The sequence below is a fragment of the Hylobates moloch genome, unplaced genomic scaffold (genome assembly GCF_009828535.3).
Source record: "Hylobates moloch isolate HMO894 unplaced genomic scaffold, HMol_V3 SCAFFOLD_1, whole genome shotgun sequence".
NCBI lineage: Eukaryota > Metazoa > Chordata > Mammalia > Primates > Hylobatidae > Hylobates > Hylobates moloch.
Window position 1 is genome coordinate 838,859 of NW_026652276.1, and position 24,033 is coordinate 862,891.

Consider the following 24,033-nt stretch of genomic DNA (forward strand, 5'->3'; position numbering starts at 1 on the left):
ATCTCCATTATTTTTACGTCCAGTTTCTTCTTTTTCTTAGGTTTATTTTTCACTTGGTAGAATATATTCATTGCTGATTTTTCCAGGAAGGAGTCATGGGTATTATACTTTCAGTCCTTGTATGTATTAAATTGTGTTTATTTTTCTCTCATATTTTAGTGGTGATATGCCTTTTTCCTCTCAGAACTTTTTAGACCAGTATCTGTTGTAATCTAGCATTATTTTGAAGTGAATTTTGCTGACAGCAACCTGATTTATTTTTCTTTCTAGATTTAAAATCTTTGTCTTTCAAAGTTTTCATGAGGATGTCTTTGGGGGTGTATGTTTGTGTGTGTTTTCTTTATTCTTGCTTGATACTTGGTAAGACTTTGATCTGAATATTTAAAGCTTCCTTTATTTTAAGAGGATTCTATTCTTTGTTTCTATTAATTCTTTCCTTCTCCCTCCTCCTGACACTCATTTTAGGTGTGCATGGGCACCCCTGGAGGAGCCCGCGCCCTTGTCTCCTTGGCCCTGCAGCTGGACAGGCCGCAGGCCTCTTCACTTAGAGTGTCCGGGCTCCAGCCCTCCCAGAGGTTCCTGGAGCTCTGCCGCATCTCAGCAGGCCCTTCTTTTGCTGCTCAGGACCACAGCTTGCTTCCCCTCATCTTCTTGCTTTCCCTCAGTCTCACCTCTGGCCTTTTGGGCCATGGTGACCCTCCTGTCAAAGGGTCTTCAGAATTTGTCTCCTTTCACCTCTCGCAGGCTGGCATCCAAGCTGCCCCCTTCTCTCCTGATTACTGTGAGAGGCCTGGATGCTGCCCAGGCTTCGATGGTTCTTCCTGCTCCCGCCCTGGCCCCGATGCCCTCCCGATGCCCCCTTACGCTGCCTGCCCAGCCCCCCGCCTCCCTCACACCTCCTTGCACAGCTCAGGGGCGCTCTGCCGCAGTCCTGTGCTCCCGCTGCCCTCTGCCTGGAGGGCCTTCCCTGAGGTGCTCAGAAGCTGCCTTCCCGGACTCGCTCCCTGTCCCACCCACCTCACAGGGGCCGCACCCCTGCGGCACTTCCTGCCCCATCTTTTTTTCCTTATTGGCACTCGTCGTTCCCTGGTGCGTGATCTTGCTCAGCATCTCTTGCTGACACCTGAACAGGCCCATCCTGTGGTCGGCACCCACTGGGTTGCCCGTCGCTCCTTCAGCTGCGTGCCGACACCCACGTAGCAGCAGGTGTTGGGTGACAAGATTTTCAGTGACTTGCAGTGTTTCTTTCTTTTATGAATGGTATCTTTTTCTGTTACACTTTGACTATCATTGACTGTTGTAGCACTGTTTTTCTTATATATGCCTTATGTCTGTCAGTCTTACTAAACTCTGATTAATCTCAGTCAGTGTTGAAAACATATCTAAGAGTGATAGCCTTTCTTTATATTTTCTAGTTTTCAGGCTTCTTAGCTCATTCTCTTGGCCAGGGCTCCCTGTCCTTGGTTGAGAAGTTGGGGTGATGTGGATGTTCTCCGGGGCACATGCCCTGAGGCGTCTGGGGCCCTCTCTCCAGCCCAGGTTATGGCTCCTTCAGCTCCACCTGGATTCTCCATCACACCCGTCTATCCACCTTACAGAATGGGCAGTAATGACGCTGTGTTTCTGGTCAGCTGCTGACCACCTTCTCTGCTTCCTTGTGCTGCAGGCGTTTACCACTGTGTTTCTTCTTTCATGTCCCTGGGACTTAGGGGAGGTAAATGCAGGGGATGCATTTGCCACATGGACCGATGGTGGCCCTGGTGTAATGGGAGCCTTGAGGACCAGGTGGCCCCTGGTGTAATGGGAGGCTTGAGGACCGATGGTGGCCCTGGTGTAATGGGATACTTGAGGACTGATGGTGGCCCCTGGTGTAATAGGATGCTTGAGGACTGATGGTGGCCCCTGGTGTAATAGGATGCTTGAGGACCGATGGTGGCCCTGGTGTAATGGGATGCTTGAGGACTGATGGTGGCCCTGGTGTAATGGGATGCTTGAGGACTGATGGTGGCCCCTGGTGTAATGGGATGCTTGAGGACCGATGGTTGAGGACCGGTGCCTTATGGGATTTTTGAGATGATGGGTCGGTGTAATGGAGGTTGAGGACCGATGGTGGTGCTGTTTGGATTTTGAGGAATGATGGTGGCCCCTGTGTAATGGAGGTTGAGGACCGTGGTGCCCTGTAATGGGATTTTGAGGATGATGGTGGCCTGGTGTAATGGGAGGGACCAAGGTGTCCTGTAATGGGATTTTGAGGACGATGGTGGCCCTGTTGTAAGGATGTTGAGACCCGATGGTGCCTGGTGTAATGGGATTTTGAGGACTGGTGGTCCCTGGTGTAAGGGAGTTGAGGACCGATGGTGCCTGGTGTAACCAGCTATTTCCACTCTCTGTCTTCCTCACAGGTGGTGGTGAAGTTTATTAAGAAGGAGAAGGTCTTGGAGGATTGTTGGATTGAGGATCCCAAACTTGGGAAAGTTACTTTAGAGATTGCAATTCTATCCAGGGTGGAGCATGCCAATATCATCAAGGTAGGCGACGATTTCCTCTTTAGAGATACCCTAACTTGGCTCATGTCAAATGTCTTAAATTTGTTGACTTGAAGATGTTTTGGCAGAGTTGGACTTGGCTTTGTCTCTTCCTAGGTATTGGATGTATTTGAAAACCAAGGGTTCTTCCAGCTCGTGATGGAGAAGCACGGCTCCGGCCTAGACCTCTTCGCTTTCATCGACCGCCACCCCAGGCTGGATGAGCCCCTGGCGAGCTACATCTTCCGACAAGTGAGAGCAGGCCAGAGCCGGCTGGGTGAACGCAAGCCTGGGTGCCTGGGTCCGGTGGCTGCAAAGATCAGTGATCCATACTCGGTTCTCTCGCTGAGCTGGATCTAGCCTTGTGTGTGGGGATTTCATGGAGTAGGATATATATTTTGAGAAGAAAATTCTATGATTGAAGTAGAGAAAGTGAGGTTGGGAAGGAAGGATGAGGCCAGATACAGTCCTGGAATGATGGGAAAGTATGTTTAATGATTAAGGTTTATTTACATACATAAAATATCCACAACAATCATAAAAATTAATCAATAAGGGTTAGGATGCAGTCAGAGAGTGTCTCAAAGGCATGTGTGTGGCACAGCGGCCTGCAGGCTGTAAGTGCTAAGTAAATGGTGATTGTTCAGTTAATTAACCAGCAAAATTGAGATCCTGACATTCTCATTTTACAGTAAGTATTTGTCGTGATCTGTTTTGTGTCTAATTACGTATTGAACTTTGGCCATTATTTTATTGGAACGGGAGAGTGATGATCAAAATAGGAAGGCATCCTAGCAGAGGGACAGGAGGAAGAAACGGTAACTCGTGTTGGGTTTTAAGGAGAAGGTGGTGGTTCCATCCTGTGCTGCTCCCAGCTCCCCCGAAAGAATTGGAGAAATACCAGCAAAGCGCTGTGTAGACAACTCACATTTGCTCTTGGATTGTTTACTGGGGACGACTCGATTTCTAATGACAGCTTCCGTGAATCAACATTTCTTCCTTAAAGCTACACGCTCTCAGGGGTTGCTGGGTTTCCAAAGTTTAGTTTCTCAGGCTCCTACTTGTACGTTTCAGATATTATGGTTCTGCCAAAAAAGGGTCACCTCTCTGCCTCTTCCTATGTTGGAAGATGACGTCCTCCCTTTAGTTTGTGGCAAACACTTGTTTCTGAAACTTTTTACAGCAAATAGAGTATCTGTATGAGGTTATGTTGAGGGTCACTTGTTAAAAGCTGCTGCCTGGCAGCTGTTAATTCTGGGGCTAGTGAGACACATAATTATGGTGTTTAGACTCTAAAATTTGTGCCACAAGAATCTCTACCCCTTTTTTAAATATATAGACATAAATGTTATTCTATATAAATACAGATTCACAATTTTATAAGGTGCATGATCGCACCTCAATGTATGTAGGAATCATGCCCGTTCTCAGGGCATTGCCTGTCAGCTCCAGATTCATCAGGACCTGCTTAGCAGCGGGGTGGGGGAGCTGGGCCTGGGAACAGCCCTGGCTTGGTTCAGGCAGCTCCAGGGCAGCGTGGCCGGTCCAGGGCACAGAAGCATCTGCAGGAAGAGCAGCTTTCTTCAAGCCAGTCTTTATTCCTTTGTGGTTAATCTCTCAGTACTAGTTAATAAATCTTAATGAAACTTTCCATGTTCAAGTTCATGTGTGGTTTCTGTCTCCTGACTGGATCCTGACTGATTTGTATATATCTACATATATTTGTAAGTATGTATTCATGCATGCTTGTATATGTATGTGTATTTATGTGTGTACCTGTGTACAAGTATATGTTGTGTGTATAGGTATGCACACGTATATATGCAGGTGTGTATATATGTGCACATGTATGTATCTAAATGTGTATGTATACATAAATATGCAGGTATGTATATATAAATATGCATGTATGTATATGTTTGCATATATGTATATAAATATGCGTACATTTATTAAATATAAGTTAATTGGGCTTAGCTAACCTGTGATTATTGCTTCTGATTTGAAAGATACTCATTTGTAAATATAAAATTGTCTCAAAAGATCAACATGATACATCCATGAAATCACTAAGTTGATTGGGACAATGGGCGTCCAGATTATGACAGTCAGACGTTTAATTCATCCTAGTTGAGCTAAACTGAAAGGCCGATGTTGCTGGCCTCCATTATTGGAAAGGCAGAGTGGGCAGGCAGTGGAGCACTGCAGCGGCACCTCCGCGGGAACGAAGCCCATTTCCAGCGTAACCGCTGTAAGTCTGCATCACTGAGCAGCCACACATTTGGGGAAAGGATGGCTGACACGTCATGCTTCTCTCTCAGATGCCACACATTTGGGGAAGGATGGCTGACACGTCATGCTTCTGTCTCAGATGCCACTGAGGCTGTGCTCCTAGCTCTGCCCCAAATTGGTGCCTCAACTCTGGGCAAGTCACTTTCCCTCCCTAAGAGCTGAGGTTGTCGACTTGGTGCTTTCTCTCGGGCACTTGCCACTTAACACCAAACCTGCACCCATTCACTTGCCCACCATGAGTGTCTTTGAGCTGTGGCTTTGTGGCCTGTCTTTCCTCCTGAAATAGGCATGGTGTGCGTTGCGGGGGCGAGTGTCTGCTGGGAAGGTTTTCTCGGCAGCAAACAGAACTCACGAGTCTCATATTGATGTTGCTACCTTGCGGGCTAATGTGGCCATGCCCGATGGGCACACGCCCTGAAGGGCTTTGTTTCCTGTTTGCTTCCAATCATATCTTCAGCGTTGAAAAGTCTTTCCTGTCCCCAGTTCATTATGAGTCGGAGGTTTATTTTTATTTTTTATTTTTTTATTTTTTTTGGTTCCAGTTTATTTTAAAGGCATATTTGAGTTGAATTGCTTTTTTAAAAAGCCCCCTCTGGCCTCCTTTTTCCAGCTAGTGTCAGCAGTGGGATACCTGCGCTTGAAGGACATCATCCACCGTGACATCAAGGATGAGAACATCGTGATCGCCGAGGACTTCACAATCAAGCTGATAGACTTTGGCTCGGCCGCCTACTTGGAAAGGGGAAAATTATTTTATACTTTTTGTGGAACCATCGAGTACTGTGCACCAGAAGTTCTCATGGGGAATCCGTACGTATGCTGCTGCGGTGCAGCCCGTCCTCCTGTCCTCTGTCAGGACCCTGAGGGTGGCTTGATTTTGGGTGGGAAAATGGCTTCCTTCGTGCCTCTTTGTGATGAGAGTGTTGAGTGATCAGGGTGATGTGCTGAAAAATAAGTGGGCAGGCAGGCAAGGTCATATTGGGCAAAGGCACTGGGTGATGGATATAGGAGTTAATAATTTTATTTTCTCAGCTCTTATTTGTTTGGAGTTTCATATAATAAAAAGCCAAGAAAAATATTGAAGAGTCCCCCAAAATGGCACTCTTCAAATAAGTGAAGAGCATTCTTTTTAGTTAGGTTTATTTATTTTGATGACAGGAATAATATCTATTTCAGTAAAATACTGTGGGGCTGACCATACAAGAAATCAAGCACTAGAGAAAGTCCCGAGGCAGAGGACTCGTGCTGAAGGCGGAGCCCTTGGCTGGAGGGGCTGTCGCTGACCACCAGACTCCGTGTCCCTGGAGTGGGCCAGCTGAGCCTCTGCTCTGTTGTGGGGAGAAGCGGCGTCTTGGGGTGTGTGGCTTAGTTTGCATCTCTGCAGTCAGGGGAGCCTGTGATTTGGGGGCCGGCCTGGGCAGGGCCTCCTCTCGGGGAACTTAAGAGAGGAAAGCAAAACGGAAAGGAAGATTGTTGTTCATTTGTAGGGCCTGAGTGGAGACTGTCTGCTGACGGTGTTTTCTGCTGCACGTGCCCGGTCACTGTCTCATCTGCATGTAAACCAAATGTGTCTTTATGTGTATGAAATAGACTTTATTAAGTCAGAAGCAGATAACAGGTGTTTTCCACTAACACCTACATGTATTTTAGAGAGGTGTGGTTGGAATGCGTCTCTAGGTGAGTTCATGGTTAGAGTCGGATGATCACAGCACTGCTTGGACCCTCCCGGCCTGCTGCTGCAGCGCCCATATCTGCTCCATGTGGTTCTCTAGGAGGGAAGCTGATGCTGCCCCCACGGGACAGGCCCACGGGGTCCCTCACAGACCTGCTTGGAGCTGCACCTGACCTGGCGGCCTGAGGCCACAGCATTTGCGTGCAGTCACGCGCGAGCTCCATGCCGTGCCTCGGGGCCTCGGGGAGAGGAGTGGCCCGGGCCCTGGATCCCGGTATCTGCTTAGGCCATATTTCATCAGTCAGGAGGTGCAGGTTCCAGGCTGCGCACCCTGAGTCCTCAGAGCCCAGCAGCCTCGGCCTGCACCAGCCTCTCCATGCCAGGCAGAGTTGAGCTCTTCTGGGCCTGGATGCCCTGTGTGCAGAGTGTGGAGGAAGTGAAAATGGGCTCTTCCCTGCTGGAACCTCCATGCGTCTTCAGAGCCACCAAACAGCATGAAATATTGAAGGGGGTTGGTCTAAGAAGGGCCGTGGAGTTTCCCTTCAGATCTAGTTTGGTTGCCCTAGAGCCTGGTGGGCGCTGGTGGGCTCTGCCTGCCCTGCAGTGGTTGTCGTGCCCTCCGTGCTGGAGGGAACTGCCTGCCCCCTGTCCACTGACCCGTGATGCCTGCTGCATGGCTTGTCACCCCTTCCTGCACCCAGGCCGCAACGCTTGGGGAGGGTGTGGGGGGTATCCAACCTGGGCGAGAGCTCAGTGCTGCTTGGCCACCTTGCCCCTGCCTCCCAGAGCTGTGGCTCCTACCCTCTCCCTGAGCACCTGCCCTGCCACGGCTCTGCCCTGCCTTCTGGCCTCTCCTTTCTGGCTGTGAGCGGTGTGCTGCTCCTGGGCCTGCTGGGCTGCAGGCCTCCTCTCGGGAGCTCCTTCCTCCCTCCTGTGTCCTCTCCCCATCTCCCTGGCTGAAAGGGTTTCTGAGTTCTTATTCTCAATCCCATCCTCAGGGCTCTGGCTTCTGTCTTGTCATCTTCATCTCCGTCTACTCCAGGGTCGGCAGACTGTGGCCTTAGGTCCCTATTCCCCTTCCTCAGGCCCTGGCAGCCGCCATTCTGCTTTCTTCTCTATGAATCTGACTACTCTAGGGACCTCCTATACGTGGAATCGTACCGCATTTGCCTTTTGGTGACTGGCTTATTTCACTTAGCACAAAGTCCTCAAGGTCCATCCATGTTGTGGCCTGTGCCAGCATCCTCCTTTTCAAGGCTGAATTTGATTGCGTTTCTGGATATGCTGTACTTACTCATTCATCTGTCAGTGGACATTTGTGTTGCTTCTACCTTTTGCTTCCATCTTTATGTTGTTCGTGATGCCGCTACAAACGTGTGTGCAAACATCCCCTGCCTCTTGTTTCTATAAATAAAGTTTTATTGGAATGGAGCTGTGCTCATTTGCTTATGTGTTGACTGTAGCTGCCTTTGTCCTGCATGAGAGTTGAGTTGCAATGGGGACCATGTGGCCCAAAACATGAAATATTTACTATTTGACCCTTTACAGGAAAAGTTTGCCAACCTCTGTTCTATTCTATCGGCTATTTCTCTTCAGCTTCTAAAAGTCTTGAAATCTCTCTAAAAAACAGAAACAACACAAAAACGAAAACTGCCGAATCTGATTTTCTTGCTGTAGCCCCTACAGCTCTCATCCGTCCCCTCAGCTTCCCTGCGGTCTGTGCTAGCGACCCCACCACCCCGCTGACTCAACCTGGTGGCCTTTCACCCACGCTGCTTCTCTGGCCTCTGTGATCTGCCCTCTTGAGCCCTCCCTTCCCCTCCCCTCCCAGCCCCTCTTCTCTGAGTCCAGCCCGGGGCTCTGTCCGTGCCACTCTTCTCACTGCTGTGGTTTCTCTTGGCTCCCTTGTCTAATTCCGGTTCTGGAAAGAGGCTGCTGCTTCCCAGACCTCTTCTGGGGACAGACAACCAGCTGCGGACCTGGAGACGCATGGCCTTGGCCAGTGCAGGGGCAGGGCTGTGGGTGCGGGTGACCTGGCTCTGGTGCGTACTTGGCAGCAACTTCACCTCACCAAGCCTTGCTCTTCTTCTGTGCAAAATGAGACTAATATTTATCTTGCTAGGTTGTTGTGAGGATTTGGGCTAAGCCATGTAAAATGCTGGTACAGCGTTGGCACCTCTAGGTACCCAATAGATGGTAGCGTGGATGAGGATGTTTACGGCGACAGGAAATAAATGGTAGCGTGGATGAGGATGTTTACGGCGACAGGAAATAAATGGTAGCGTGGATGAGGATGTTTACGGCGACAGGAAGTCCTCTGGGTGTCTTCTCCCTGAAGCTTGCTCCTCCATTTGGCCCACTGTGTGAACACCCACCTTCACCACGTCCTTCTTGTTTGCTTTCATCCTTCGGTATTTTTATGTGTTCAGTCTCGTCCTGCAGCGCCCTTCACATCGTCGCTACAGTGATCATCCTAAAGGGCATGCATGTCCATGGTCACACCAAGCTGAACATGCCCGATCACGTCTGAAGGGCACGTGACCCTGTTCTGAAGTGGCCTGTGGCTCCCGTGGCCCTCAGCAAAGCCAATGGACGTGTACTCTGCTTCCTCCAGGAAGCCCTCCCCCCTCCCTGCTCTGGTGGACACATCTTGTGGTTGGTGTCCACAAGGAAGTTCCTGATTAGCCTTGGAGCTGCCCGAGGGCCTCTCCACTCCTGGCACATGGCCTGGTGGCTGGCCTGGGGCAGAAGTGCGTGGAAATGGAGGGTGTGTTTGAGGGGTGGAGCGACCCTCTTGGGAAACCACTGCCTGGCCTGTGTGCTGGTTGGGAAGGGCCACGGTGCTTCCCATGGGTGGGCCTGGCAAGCCTGCGCTGAGCGCCATGGCGTCCTGATGCCTCCTCCTCCTCACAGCTACAGAGGGCCGGAGCTGGAGATGTGGTCTCTGGGGGTCACTCTGTACACGCTGGTCTTTGAGGAGAACCCCTTCTGTGAGCTGGAGGAGACCGTGGAAGCTGCTATACACCCGCCATACCTGGTGTCCAAAGGTGAGCGTGAGCTGCAAGTGGTAGACAGACGACACGTCCTTAGAGACCAGCCACTTTTTTTCCCCATTTCCTCATTCCTCAGTGTATCTCTGTCCATATCAACAGTCTCATTTGTCTCCTTTCTATTCATCACATAATTTGCATATGACTTTAAAACATCTTGCTAATTTGGTTTTTGTTAATGTTCCTCTTTGGGTCTTAGAGGCCCTCTTGTGAGAAACACACTTGCAGTCAGTCACTCTGTTGAGTTGGTGCCTACATGGTTAAAGGAACTGGGGCCCGAATCCAGATGCAAGGCTGGGGGCTCCTCTCAGCTTGTGCTGGCATCCCCTCACCTGTCATGTTAACTCTGCGTTATTCACAGCTCTGCATAGCCAGAGCCCCTGAGAACAGACCAGTTAGGAACCTCTGCACCACCTGGATTTTGCTTGAGTGAGATGGCATCTTGAACTCCAAGCTTTCATTTCAGAGGCAATGGGTGTTTCCGGCAGCTTCTGTCCAAGCACAGCTGGGCCCTGCACTAGAGGTTCCTGGGCCGCCTCCTGCCCAGTCAGAGGCTCTGTGGGGGGTGATGGGCACCCAGGAATCTGAGATGTGCTCCACTTCATTCCAATCTGGGCCTACCGTCTGTGTTCTTTGTGTCCCCAGAACTCATGAGCCTTGTGTCCGGGCTGCTGCAGCCAGTCCCTGAGAAGCGCACCACCTTGGAGAAGCTGGTGACAGACCCGTGGGTAACACAGCCTGTGAATCTTGCTGAGTACACATGGGAAGAGGTGTGTCGAGTAAAGAAGCCAGGTGAGGCGTCTCAGCATCCCTCCACCCCGTGTGACTTCACTTGGAATAACCAGGTCCCCAGGCTGCCTTCCTAGGTCAAAAGGAGGAAGAGGAGGCTCCCTCCCCCATGCTGTCTTGGACACAAATGTCAGGGCCTGTAGCTGACCTGTCACCTGTGAGAGAGAGTTTGATTCTGTCCAGAGGCCTCTGGACACCGCTGGGGTTTAGGGCATGGCTTTGGGCCTTGCAGGGTGGGCAAGTGCCGTGGGAGCTCCTGGCAGAAGGGGTCAGAACCCCCAAAGATGGTGTGAGGAATGCAGCTGGTGATGGTCTGACTGGGCCGAAGGGGAGGATGAGGCCACAGATGCTGAGTGTGATTCTCTAGCAGCTTGCGGGGCCCAGGGCTCTTCAGACAAGGCTCTGGCCACAGAGCCAAAACCACTGCTCAGAGCATTTGGACCGAGCTGCGGTTGATGGCCCTGGGCTTAGATCCCCACCTTGGCAGGATCTGTACTTCTGGGACATTGCCAGTTGGATTTCTGAGGGCTTCGCCTGTAGGCTTTTGTTCTAGGACTTCTTCAAGTGAGAAGCAAAGTATTTTAGAGCCTTAAGTTGTTAGCACGTGATACAGTTACCTTCTCCTTTCTTCAGAAAGCGGAGTTCTGTCCACTGCGAGCCTGGAGATGGGGAACAGGAGCCTGAGTGACGTGGCCCAGGCTCAGGAGCTTTGTGGGGGCCCCGTTCCAGGCGAGGCTCCTGACAGCCAAGGCTGTTTGCATCCTGGGGATCCCCATCTGCTGACCAGCTAAACACCAGTTTCTTCCTGCTTTTCTCCACTTGGTTTGGAAAATCACACAGTTTTCAGGCTCCATCTGTTCGGAGAAAATACATTCTCAAGCATCCCCAATTCACCTTCTAAAAACCCATGTGCAGGTTTGATAAACACCAGAACAGAAGACGGTGATGCTGTATTATTTTAGGTTTATTACATAGATTTGGAATTCACTTTTTTCATGACCTAGAAAAAAACATTCCAGTGTTCAACTGTTTTATATTATTAAAGGGCTTTTAATTTGTGAACTCTGAAGGCATGAGTGTTTTCTCTTTCTACTTTTGTATATGTGCATGTTTTGTTTCCTCTGACTTGGTATATGCTCATCTGAGCAATGGGTAGAACTGGTTAGTGAAATGGCCAGACTGTTTCATTAACTGATTTCCTCAAATGCTTTTCAAATTAAAGCACCTTTGTTAGTAAACAGTTATCCTGACTTGGATGTTGTGAACTGTTCCCGTGTGCTACGTGTGAGAAATACCTGGTTTCCTCATTTTTCCATGTGTGCACCCCACTTGCCACAGTTGGAAAGAAGTCTAGCCTTGGCCATTCTGGGGTTCCTTTTACAAGCAGGCCCTGCCAGGGGTGGGCCCAGGGCTCTGAAGCTTACTCCATCTGGTGAGACTGGGGAGGGTGGCGTTCTCAGGGACCTCCCTTCTGTCTGGGCTCTGTAGCAAGACTCTGCTGTCAACATGTGGCTGGCTCACTGCCAGCAGTCCCCAGACATTCCATGGCTAGCCAGCTCCCACCTCTGTTCACGTGAGGGGCTTCCTGGCCCAGCCCCCAACCTCTCGTCTGTGTGAGGGGCTCCAGCCCTGTATTCCTCCGGGCTGCTTAGGCCCCAGGGTGTTTCTCAGATACTCAACTGGCTGCTTCCCTCCCTTAGACTCCGGTCCATCCCCCTCAGACAGACTTGGCTAGGTCAAGTACTTAGAATTGTTTTATTTCATGTCTGTGTTAGAGAGGAGGGAATAGCTAGAGGTGAGAGCAGAACCTTTCATTTTTTCCCCCTGCTGAGACAGTAGGAAAAAAACCAAAACCTAAACCCCTACCCTTTTCCCACATGTCATCACTTGCAGACAGTTCTTCCACATTCTGAGACTCCTGCCCAGAACCCTCTGGAAGCTGCCTGGGAGCCAGGCTGCCTCCAGCGTGATTCTGAGCTATTTCTAGTGGTTATTTAGGAGGCACTCAACTGTTTTGGGATGACAGAGTTAATTTTAGTCCCATCTGGTAGGATATGGGATATTGCCAACCCTTTCTTCAGAAAGTGCTGCCTGAGCCTCGCTGCCACCACAAGTGACTGATGGAGTTGGTAGGGAGTTGGTGGGGGAGGACCCTCCTCTATCAGGGACATTCAAGGTACAAGAGTTTTACATGTGTGTATTAAAGTCAGTGATGTTTACTCTTCAGAATTCAAACGAGTTTTCTGATGTTTTAAGAGCCCCTACCTTGTAGTGTTTATGATGCTTATAACACAGAGGATGTTATAGAATGATGTTTGTATTTATTTATTTTATTTAGAGACAGAGTCTCATACTGTCACCTGGGCTGGAGTGCAATGGTGCGATCTCGGCTCACTGCAACCTCCGCCTCCCAGGTTCAAGCAATTCTGCCTCAGCCTCCCGAGTAGCTGGGATTACAGGTGCCCACCACCACACCTGGCTAATTTTTTGTATTTCTAGTAGAGACGAGGTTTCACTATGTTGGCCAGGCTGGTCTCGAACTCCTGACCTCGTGATCCGCCCTCCTTCGCCTCCCAAAGTGCTGGGATTACAGGCGTGAGCCACTGTGTTCTGCCACAGTGGTGTTTGCAGACAGGTGTTTAATGGGTTGAGAATGCAAACTCCTAGCTTTCTAAGAACTGTTACTTCTTTATAAGAAAAAAATAATTAAAGCTCATCTGACTTGATGGCAGTGGGAGGTCTGGTATCTTACAAACGTTCTTTGCAGAAAGAACCCAGAGAGGAAAGTTCTGAGGCTGAGGCTGACAATTTTTCCACTCCTTTTTTTTAAGATGGAATCTTGCTCTGTCACCCAGGCTGGAGTGCAATGGTGCAATCTCGGCTCACTGCAACCTCTATTCCCTGGGTTCAAGCAATTCTCCTGCCTCAGCCTCCGGAGTAGCTGGGATTACAAGTGTGCATTACCACATTACCCAGCTAATTTTTGTATTTTTAGTAGAGGCAGGGTTTCACTATATTGGCCAGGCTGGTGTCAAACTCCTGACCTCAGGTGATCCACCCATCTCAGCCTCTCAAAGCGCTGGGATTACAAGCATGAGCCACCGTGCCCAACCCACTGCATATTTTTAAAGTATGGTTCGAGAGAGCAAAGTTTTCACACAAGACTGAAGGTGATGTCAATTTTTTTTTTTGGGACGTACTTTCGCTCGTTGCCCAGGCTGCAGTACAATGGTGCGATCTTGGCTCACTGCAACCTCCGCCTCCCAGGTTCAAGTGATTCTCCTGCCTCAGCCTCCTGAGTAGCTGGGACTACAGGTGCCCACCACCATGCCTGGCTAATTTTTGTATTTTTAGTGGAGATGGGGTTTCACCATGTTTTCCAGACTGGTGTCAAACCCCTGACCTCAGGTGATCTGCCCACCTCGGCCTCCCAAAGTGCTGGGATTACAGGCGTGAGCCACCACACCCGGCCTCATGTCAATTTTTCATAGTAATCCCCATGTCCCAGCTGTCATTTTATTTCTAGAGCTAGACAACCTGTTCAGGTTCCTTGATTCTTTCCAGGGAGTTGGGGTGGCTCATGGGATTTTCTTAGGCCTTTGGTGTAGTATTAACACAAGTTATTGTGAGATGTTGACAGTTGAGTATTTTGAGAAGAAAATTACATTATAAAAAACAACGAAGGCAACCAATTTCTTTTTTCCTTTTGTTTTTTGAGACAAGGTCTTGCTCTGTTACGCAGGCTGGAGTGCAGTGGTGCAATCACGGCTCACTGCAGCCTCAACCTCCTGGACTCAAGTGATCCTCCCACTTCAGGCTCCTGAGTAGCTGGGACTACAGGTGCACGCCACTACTCCTGGCTAATTTTTTATTTTTTGTAGAGACAGGGTTTTCCTATGTTGCTCAGGTTGGTCTTGAACTCCTGGGCCCAGGCAATCCCCCCACCTCAGCCTCTCAAAGTGCTGGGATTACAGGCGTGGGCCGCTGCACTCTGCCAAAGCAACTAATTCTTTAGTTCTACACAGATGAGAACCTTCCTTTTCTTTGATATAATCCTTTTGTCAAAAGACAGTTTTACATAAACAATTTAGCACCCCACTCCATGCCTGGCGCAAAGCAGATATGTAAATGTGTATCCATGCAAGAATCAAATCCTTTATGTCCAGAATGAAGTAGATAAAACAAGAAATGCTTATAAATTAAGGCTTTGGTGGCAGGATTTAGGCAGCTGAGAAAGCACACCTTTTTATTCCTCACAAGCATCACCTTTTGAAAGATGCCTACGCTCTTAAAACAGGTCGAGAGAGGAAATTTAAGAATGAATACACATTGGGCTAAAACATTACTATATTTCTTCCTAAGAGGGAACCAGACCTCTAAGTTGGGACGGCTCTTGCTTATGAAGGGAAATGTGCCATAATTCCTGTCATTTTACTTGGGTCTTTTAAAAACCGCAAATTCTCATCTTCCACTGGCTGAGAGTAAAACGAAATAAAAGCGGTAAAGGCTTCTTTTTGTGCGTAAGTGGCCCCGGTGTTCACGCTGAATACAGATTTTTACACGATAAAATCTTAAATATCTCTATATGGAACGGAATCCATTTTTCCTGCCTCGGGAAGGATTTCTGCGCTCTCGGGTGAAGTTCCTGAAGCAAGGAACCAGTTCCCCTCCACCTGTACTCTTGAGAGGAATTCTCAGGTCATCTGAAACACGAGTTTCAGGACGGCCCATTCGTTCACCCAGCCCAGAGCTCTGCGAAGCGGGACACGGGCAGTGCAACGGAAACAACCGGACACCGAGGCCCCCGAGGGCTGAGGCCGCGGCAGAGGCGGCGGTGCGGTGACGGGCGTGACTCCGGCCTTCCCGCTTTGCTGAGGGGCGGCCCCGGGACACCTGAGCCCCGCGGGGCCGTGAGCGCTCAGCACAGCTCCGGGCCGGAATCACGATCCACCGGCACCGCGCTGGCGCTGGGAACGGCGGCGGTGACGGACCGGGGGCCGGAAGTGAAGGACCGGGGAGGACAGCTGCTTCCGGCGCCGTAACTGCTGCCATCTTCTCTGCGCTATGGCTGCGTTCAGCCGTCAGGTAAGGTTGAGCTGGGCGCGCGGGCTTCTCCGGGTCGCAGGCGGGCGGGCAGCGACGCAGAGGAACCGCGGCCGCCGGGTGTTTCACGGCCAGGTCGTGGAGCCCTCCCGGAGGTCCGTGCACGCTGACCTGGTTTTGGCATTCTGGACCCGTGGCTCTGCTCAATTATTGTGGGATGTAGAGTTGACATTTTTTTTTTTGAGACAAAGTCTCGCTCTGTCGCCAGGCTGGAGTGCAATGGCGCGATCTGGGCTCACTGCACCCTCCGCCCCCCGGGTTCAAGCAATTCTCCTGCTTCAGCCTCCCGAGTAGCTGGGATTACAGGCGCCCGCCACCATGCCTGGCTAATTTTTGTATTTTTAGTAGAGACGGGGTTTCACCGTGTTGGCCAGGCTGGTCTCTAACTTCTGGCCTCAGGTGATCCACCCGCCTCGAACTCCCAAAGTGCTGGGATTACAGGCGTGAGCCTGTAAACAAGAGTTTCAACTTCACAAGAAGATAACATGTATTTACTTTTCATTAAGAGGAAGTGGAGTCCAGCATAAAGGTCTTTAGGCTTGAGCCCAGTTTCCCGGGCCGCGCCCGCTGACCCCAGCGACTGCCCGGTGTTCCTGGCAGAGGGAGCATCTGGACAGGGGAGGCTGGAGAGCAGCCAGAGCTTGGGATTGGCAGGCTGGCCCCAGGGCGACAATCGATGACGCTGGAGAAGGGGTTGGGACCGATGTGAAGGGTTTAGAGCAGGGGTTCCCCAACCCCCAGTACCGTCGCTTGTCTATTAGGAACCAGGCTGCACAGCAGGAGGTGAGCGGCAAGTGAGCCAGCCAAACTTCGTCTGCATTTACAGCCGCTCCCTTCGCTGGCATTACCGCCTGAGCTCCGCCTCCTGTCAGACCAGCCGCGTTAGATTCTCACTGGAGCGCGAATCCTATTGTGAACTGCGCCTTTGAGGGATCTAGGTTGCACGCTCCTTTTGAGAATCTGATGCCCAGTGATCTGTCACTGTTTCCCATCACCCCTAGATGGGACCTCCTGGTTGTAGGAAAACAAGCTCAGGGCTCCCAGTGATTCTACATTATGGTGAGTTGTATAATTATTTCATCTTATATTACAACGTGAAAATAATAGAAATAAAGTGCACAACAAATGTAATATGCTTGAATCATCCTGAAACCCCTCACCAGTCTGTGGAAAAATTGTCTTCCGTGAAGCCAGTCCCTGGTGCCAAAAATGTTGAAGACTGCTGGCTTAGAGTGCCTGGATGATTTGTGCATAGTTTGTTAAGCGCCAGCCTGAACCACTGAAGACTTTTGAGGTCAACTAGAATTGTGTATGCAAGTTGACTAATTACTGTGACCCTTGAACAACAGGGGTTAGGGGCACCAGACCGCCCCCACACCAGTTGAAAATCAGTGTATAACGTTTGACTCCTCCAAAACTCAACTACTAATAGCCTACTCATGACTGGAAGCCTTACCAACAACATAAACGGTTAACACATATCTTGTATATATATATATTGCATTCTGTATTCTTAAAGTAAGCTAGAGAAAACGTTATTAAGAAAATCATAAGGGCAAAACCCCATCTCTACAAAAAATACAAAAATTAGCAGGGTGTAGGGTGCACCTGTAGTCCCAGCTACTCAGAAGGCTGAGGTGGGAGGATTACCTCAGCCTCGGGAAGTCAAGGCTGCAGTGAGCCATGATTGCATCACTGCACTCCAGCCTGGGCAACACAGTGAGACCCCGTCTCAAAAAAAACAAAAAGAAAATCCTAAGAGAAAATGTATTTACTATTCATTAAGAGGAAGTAGATCCTCATAATGTCTTTAGGCTGAAGAGGAGGTGGAGGAGAGTTTGGTCTTGGTGTCTCAAGGGTGGCAGAGGTGGAAGAAAATCCACATATAAGTGGATCCAAGCAGTTCAAACCCTTGTTGTTCAAGGGCCAACTCTGTATCCCACAAGATTCTTCTCGTGGAATGAATTTAAGAACATGAATCTGGAAAGTAGTCTGAGGTCCAGACTTTTCTGGCACACATGACCAGGTGGCCTAGAAATAGTTTTTCCCTCTTCCTCCATGTCCCCGCTCCCATCTTAAAGCTGCAAAAGTTAACAATATTGTACCTGCTTGACTCCCATCTCTGTGACCTTGAAATGCCCTGTTCTATGTGAGCTTCCTTCTCTGTAGGCTTAAGTTCAGATAGGATTTTGCAGATTGCTTATAAAAACTGTATGTTTGTGTGGAACCAAGGCAGTAAGTACTCTGGCTCAAAAGTCTTATGGTGTCCATTACACTGGAATAGTGAGGAATTAATTGTCTTTTGGTCCTGTGTCTTATAGGTTCTTGATTGGCACCGCCTGATCCCCCTCACCTGGGCCTGTATGGCTAGGCAGACTCCTCATCTTGGAGAACAGAGAAGGACGACAGCTTCTTTGTTGCGCAAACTAACTACAGCCTCCAATGGAGGGGTCATTGAGGAGTTATCTTGTGTTAGATCCAATAACTACGTACAGGAACCAGAGTGCAGGAGGAATCTTGTTCAGTGTCTCCTTGAGAAGCAGGGGACTCCTGTGGAACAAGGGTCCTTGGAGCTAGAGAGGGTCATCAGTTCCCTCCTGGACATGGGTTTCAGCAGTGCCCATGTTAATGAATTGCTCAGTGTACAGCGAGGTGCCAGTCCTCAACAGTTGCTGGACATCATTTCTGAATTTATTCTCTTGGGTCTGAATCCAGAGCCTGTGTGTGTGGTCTTGAAGAAAAGTCCCCAGTTATTGAAACTGCCTATTATGCAAATGAGGAAGCGCTCCAGTTACCTGCGAAAGCTTGGGCTTGGAGAAGGTACAAGAAGTTGCAGATTTTGGCTGGGTGTGGTGGCTCATGCCTGTAATCCCAGCTCTTTGGGAGGCCGAGGCAGGCAGATCACTTGAGGTCAGGGGTTCAAGATCAGCCTGGCCAACATGGTGAAACCCTGACTCAACTAAAAATACAAAAATTAGCCGGGCGTGGTGGCACGCACCTGTAATTCCAGCTACTTGGGAGGCTGAGGCATGAGAATCGCTTAAACCCAGGAGGCGGAGGTTGCAGTGAGCTGAGATGGCGCCACTGCACTCCAGCCTGGGTGACAGCAAGGCTGTCTCAAAAAAAAAAAAAAACCAAACATTTTATATAGTGTGAGAGGAGCCAGAGTTGGGGAAAGAACAGCCTAAGGTGAGATGGGTTAGGGAAGGTTTCTGAGTATGTCAGTGTTCCTGGAGAGGACTGTATAATTCGGCTTGGAGGTGAGGAATAGGAGTGGCCTTCTGTGCAGAATACATTTCGAGAGGGAAGGAGGAGGAGTTAAGACTAGAAGAAAACATTGAGTGCCAGGGCAGAGACTCTTGTCTGCCTTGTTCACCGTGGGGTCTTTAGCACCTAGTGCAGTGGTGGGCATGTGGTATGTGCTCAGTGGGTTGATGGTGATATGTGATGTTGATAAATATGTGTACATATAACATTTGATGTTTAAATCAACATGAAATGGTCTTAGTGCTCTATCTCTGATGTGATGTCAAACCAACATCTCTTGTGAAGACTTAGATTCTAGCGGAGTGTTTAGATTTACTGTGGAACATGAGAGATCTTGCCAGGTTCCTGGGAAACTCGTGGAGTGGCCTTCCCTTCTATTTATCCCCCACTCCTGCCCCCAACAATATTCACATCTCAAGGATTCTCAAAGTTCCTTGAATCTCTTTAAGGGCCTTCTGGAGGAGTTGGGGGTCTCCAAGGACCCTTACCCAGTTTGACCAGAGGAGTCCCACTATTATTTCTTTGCATTATTGACTCTTCCTGGTAAGATTTTTTTTTGAGGCAGGGGCGGAAGGTTTAGGATCCACCATTTCACAGCATCTCTACAGGCCTCCTTCTCTAGAAGATAAGAAAAAGGTAGCCTTGTATATTTTTCTTAACAGATTCTCTCTTACAGTGTAATCTAAAAGTCTAAATATATTATGTGTGGTGGTGATTAATTAGCAAACTCAGCACAGCCTTAAGAGATGAAGCTAAACCTAAACTCCTGAAATTCCTCACATATTAAGATAATCACTAACTCAAATGTTAGGAAAATTTTAATTAACAGTTTAAATGGTTGACTTTAAGTTTCCAATTACTGAATTTTGCTCAGCTATCCCTAGGAAGGCCTGGAATAGTCCCAGTTTACACCAGTTAGTGCGGTTTTAATAGGGCCTCTTTCACTCAAGGTGCCCTGGCTTGGAGAAGATATATGGTGACCCTGATAACCAGGACGTCAGCACTGGTGTTGTGTGTCCTCATGGTTACTATTATTGTTACTGTTACGATGACGATGATGATGGAACTCCCTTTCATAGAGTTCAGCTTGAGAATGTTAGTTGTGAATGCTTCGATGACTATTTTATTATAGAAGGAAACATCAACCCAAACCCACAATATGGAGGAAACTACTCTCCCATATTACTCTCTGATCTTTCCAGTAAATGCCTGGGAAATTCTTTTCCAAGTGAGGAGGGCAAGAGGAGACCCAACATACAAAGTTGGCACCTTTCAGGTGGGAGGCCAGAAGAAAGCAGGAATATAGGGAGGAAGGATGGTGAGTCTGAGGGTGTCGGGAAGTCAGTGGGGAGATGTATCATTTCCATGGTGCTTCTGAGAAGATAGATCTGAAATTGCCACTTGCTCTGCGGAAAGAGAGGGTCCTTGTTTGTTTTTAAATGTGGACTTACATTGGGTGCAGCTAGCTCCTTGAGTTTCTGGAGTGTCCTGAAATTATGTGTTTGCCTTTTTTGAATGTTCTGCAGGGAAATTAAAGAGGGTGCTTTACTGTTGCCCTGAAATTTTCACCATGCGTCAGCAGGACATTAATGACACTGTCAGGCTTCTCAAGGAGAAGTGCCTTTTCACGGTACAGCAAGTCACCAAGATTTTGCACAGTTGCCCCTCTGTTCTTCGAGAGGACCTGGATCAACTGGAATACAAGTTTCAGGTGAGAATGACTGATGGCATGATTAGTGTAGTTTCAGGTGAGAATGACTGACACCGTGATTAGTGTAGCTTCAGCAAGTTTCTCAGGTTTTTCAAATGTAGTAAAGGTTAGTTATATGGATAAGAAGCCTCAGACACCTTATATTTGAGTGGAGGAAGTGAAAGACTAGATGCTCTGCATACATCAGCCAAAGAGAATTTGGTTCTGGTTCTTTAATTTCTTTACCACAGATCAAACCTATTCTTCAACTTTTCTGCCATTAATAATGAATGATCCAGTCCTATTCTTAGAGTCTAGGTGGGGACTCTGAAATAGCTAATTTTAAAATAGCTGAAACCTTCCTGTCCTCAGAATCTATTTTGCATGTTGATTTTGAAAATGTAATTTTAACAGTTGTCCAGTTTTTTACTAATAATTATGACAACTTAGGTCGAATTTCTAGATGTCTTCTGAATGTTTTGCCTATTCTTTCCATATTCATCCTTTTCCTTCCCCATTTAAAGAAAAATACCACCTCTTCCTTCTGCCCCCTCTCCCTCCTGCCCCTTTTCCCTCCGGCCCCTTCTCCCTCCCGCCCCTTCTCCCTCCTGCCCCTTTTCCCTCCCGCCCCTTTATTTCCTGCTCCCTGTTTCTCAGGATGAATTTGAAAGTGTTTTGAAACTGCCGGCTGTCACACAAATGTCAGTGTCCCAGACTGGGTATTCGCTGTTGTCAGTTAGGCAATTCTTTTTGAATCCTTTTGTACAACGTAAGTTTTTATGTTTATAGAATGGTAGGTTTCAAGACTCTGTATCTGGGACTCCTAAGTGTGTCTGTGTCTTCCAGTATGCGTACTTCAGGATGGGAATTAAGCATCCAGACATTGTAAAGACTGAGTACTTGCAGTATTCACTAACCAAGATTAAGCAGAGACACATTTACCTGGAGCGCCTGGGACGGTACCAAACCCCTGATAAGAAGGGGCAGACACAGATCCCTAACCCATTGCTCAAGGACATCCTCAGAGTTTCCGAAGCCGAGTTTTTGGCCAGGACAGCCTGTACTTCTGTTGAGGAGTTTGAAGTTTTTAAGAAGCTCCTGGCTCGGGAGGAGGAGGAGTCTGAGAGCAGCACATCTGATGACAAAAGGGCAAGTCTGGATGAGGATGCGGAGGACGATGATGAGGATGAGGAGGACGATGAGGCGGAGGACAGTGATGAGGATGAGGACGACGAGGAGGAGGAATAGCTGTGATGGAAGGACTAGAGCCAGAGGGCCCAGAGATATCAAGGAAGCTTTTCATTCTCTTAAAGCTTTTGGGTCCTTTACTTGAATCTTCTCAAGTTATTTTTTATTCTAAAACTGGTCTCTTGATGAAAAAAATTATAAGTCCCCTGAGAGACAGATCAAACCAAACAGGAAACAGGAAATGCATGTTTGATCTGTTGTCAGGTGTCTGTGGGGAGGGCCCTGTCCCATCCTGAATAAAATACTTATGTTGAGCTATTCAAATCGAGGGGACTCAATACATCAACATTTGGTTTTATTTTTTTCTCTTTTGAATGCGTTGGTGATTAATTTCGTGACAGTTGGAAGATGGGGTTCGTTCTTCCGGTTCAGGAATCACTTTGTATTTCCTTCTAGTGATAAAAATAAAATTACGAGAAGGCAATATGAGGTTTTAGTACATCATAGTACTTTATTTTATGAAAACATGTAGCAGATTTTCCACAAAAATACTTATTTTTAATCCAAAAGTATATTGCTTCATAATGGTATTCAGTTGTACAGCAGAGTAAAAGGAAGTTGATTCGTGACGTATTGGTTAATTTTGCATGGCTTCTTAAGGCCAGCAAAATACTGGCAGTTTTCTTTATCTTTGTGAAGAACAGGCCTTTCCTGTTTGGGGAAGTTGGCTTTTATGTCAGCTCTTGGCCAGCGGTCACTTCCAGGCCTGGTGTCTCCGGCCCTGTAGTCTGTAGTGCCAGACTGTGCTGGCCTGGAGAGTGCTGGGGCAGGTGGAGGCCAGGGAATGGTCCCATACAGTTATCTCCCCTGCCCTGGTTTCAGACAGCTTCGAGAACCAGAGGAGAGGAGCATAGGGTCATGGAGCAGGTGGGCTGAAGCCAGGGCCACAGGGAGCTCTCCATGACCCCCCAAGGTGGGTGTGGGGGGGGCGTGTCACCTTAGGGAACTCAGTGAGTCTGAAGAACAATTTGAAATGTTGGGAAAAGAAAAGAGGAATTTGATGTAAGCCAGGGGTGACCCCTGAGGTAGAGGCCTGTCTCTGATGGCATGAGCTGTAAGGGTCCTGGAGGATTGGTACATTCCAGTTAGCCCTCTTTAGGGGACACTGGCATAGGATTGATGCAGAAGGCATTTTTGATGATGGGACCAAAATTCAAGTCTCCTTCGTAGCAATCTAGGATCGACTAGATTCTAGGATCTGGTAGATTCTAGGATTCTAGTGGGTAGAGGCCAGGGATGCTGTAAAACATCCTGCAGTGCACAGGATGGTCCCACAAGAGAGGATGATCTGGCCCAAAACGTCAGTGCTGAGCCTGAGAAACTCATCTAAGGCCTGGTCCACTAAAGTAATGTGACTGTTCACTCGTGACAACTTCAGATGGTAAATGGACTTAGGATCGTATTATTTTATTTAAAAGAAAAATAAGGAGCTGGTTTTTCAGCCGGGTTCCTTTCCCCTATGCACTGGAATACCCCGGTAGGTGTGAGCTGCATGCTACTGTGGGGATTCAGCACTGAAGTCTAGGTGCTTTTGTTTTCTCCAGCAGCCTTGTCTTAGAGCGTGACTGCAAAGAAAAAGACTTTTGTTTTGCAAAAGAAAAGCAGCTCGGCGACTCCCTCCACATCGCCACAGTTGAGTCAGACGGCAGTGGCAGTTGTTTGCCAGCGGAAGGAGTTCCTGCTAAGGGGAGGTGCAGGAGGTGAGCTGATACCTGAGTGGGGCCCCTGCCTGTTGGGTTCTCCACTGGAGGACGGTGGGCACAGCAAAGACTCCCTTACTTGTACCTGGCAGCCCACATGCAATGGGGAAAAGGGAGAGTTTGTCTTTATTGCCTTGCTTGGCCTTAGGAAAAACTGTTTGGAAATGAGACATTTCACTGTGCCAGTGTTTTCATTTTCTCTTCCATTGTGGCATCCCGGTCACTGCCATTCTCCCTAGAACCTAGGCTGTTGTTCTTGTGCCCAATCAGAGGACTAAGTAGAATCCTCAGTCTGCTTAGCCATCCCAGTTTCATTAGCAAAGGGGTAATTCAGCAACTCATGATTGCTTCTTGCATTTTGATACAGAAATAAATCTTTATGCTCCTGATAGTTTTCTGATTCTATTATTACTGATTTCCTTGGGTGGACTTTATTTTCAAGGAAGCCATTCGAGTTTTTAAAAGAAGCCACATGGGAAAAGCTGTGGTGGCCTCCTTGGAATGTTTCAAGAACGAACTGTAATTCCTGAGCACCAGGAAGTCTTTTTACTAGATATTTAATGTGGAAAACATCCCAGTGGGCGAGTCCTGGGACAGCACTTGGGACTCAGGAGCCAGTTCTTGTTGACACAAGGCTTCTGAGCTACCACTGCAGCATATTTGCTGTGTGGCTGAGGGGCTTGAGGTCCTGGTAGGG

General features: G+C 48.5%; 2 protein-coding genes across 7 annotated transcripts in view; both read left to right on the forward strand.

Annotated features, from left to right (window-relative positions):
• The window catches only part of PASK (PAS domain containing serine/threonine kinase), a 46,073-nt gene extending 34,683 nt beyond the window's left edge, over positions 1-11,390 (forward strand). For all 5 annotated transcript variants that reach the window (XM_058436495.1, XM_032761473.2, XM_058436505.1 and 2 more), the window contains 6 exons: positions 2,403-2,528; positions 2,643-2,777; positions 5,428-5,627; positions 9,403-9,536; positions 10,185-10,331; positions 10,962-11,390. In XM_058436495.1, the coding sequence (XP_058292478.1) occupies positions 2,403-2,528; positions 2,643-2,777; positions 5,428-5,627; positions 9,403-9,536; positions 10,185-10,331; positions 10,962-11,119 (900 nt within the window). In that variant the 3' untranslated portion in view covers positions 11,120-11,390. The remainder of the gene's footprint in view (positions 1-2,402; positions 2,529-2,642; positions 2,778-5,427; positions 5,628-9,402; positions 9,537-10,184; positions 10,332-10,961) is intronic.
• Positions 11,391-15,216: 3,826 nt separating this feature from the next.
• On the forward strand, positions 15,217-22,610 carry MTERF4 (mitochondrial transcription termination factor 4). Of its 2 annotated transcripts, XM_032761622.2 has the most exons (4): positions 15,217-15,413; positions 17,753-18,251; positions 20,225-20,409; positions 21,235-22,610. In XM_032761622.2, the coding sequence occupies exons 1-4, from the start codon at positions 15,393-15,395 to the stop codon at positions 21,634-21,636; spliced, it is 1,107 nt and encodes a 368-aa protein (XP_032617513.1). In that variant the 5' UTR covers positions 15,217-15,392; the 3' UTR covers positions 21,637-22,610. The 2 variants fall into 2 exon arrangements, with proteins under 2 accessions (XP_032617513.1, XP_032617524.1); XM_032761633.2 differs by lacking the exon at positions 17,753-18,251.
• Positions 22,611-24,033: the final 1,423 nt, after the last annotated feature.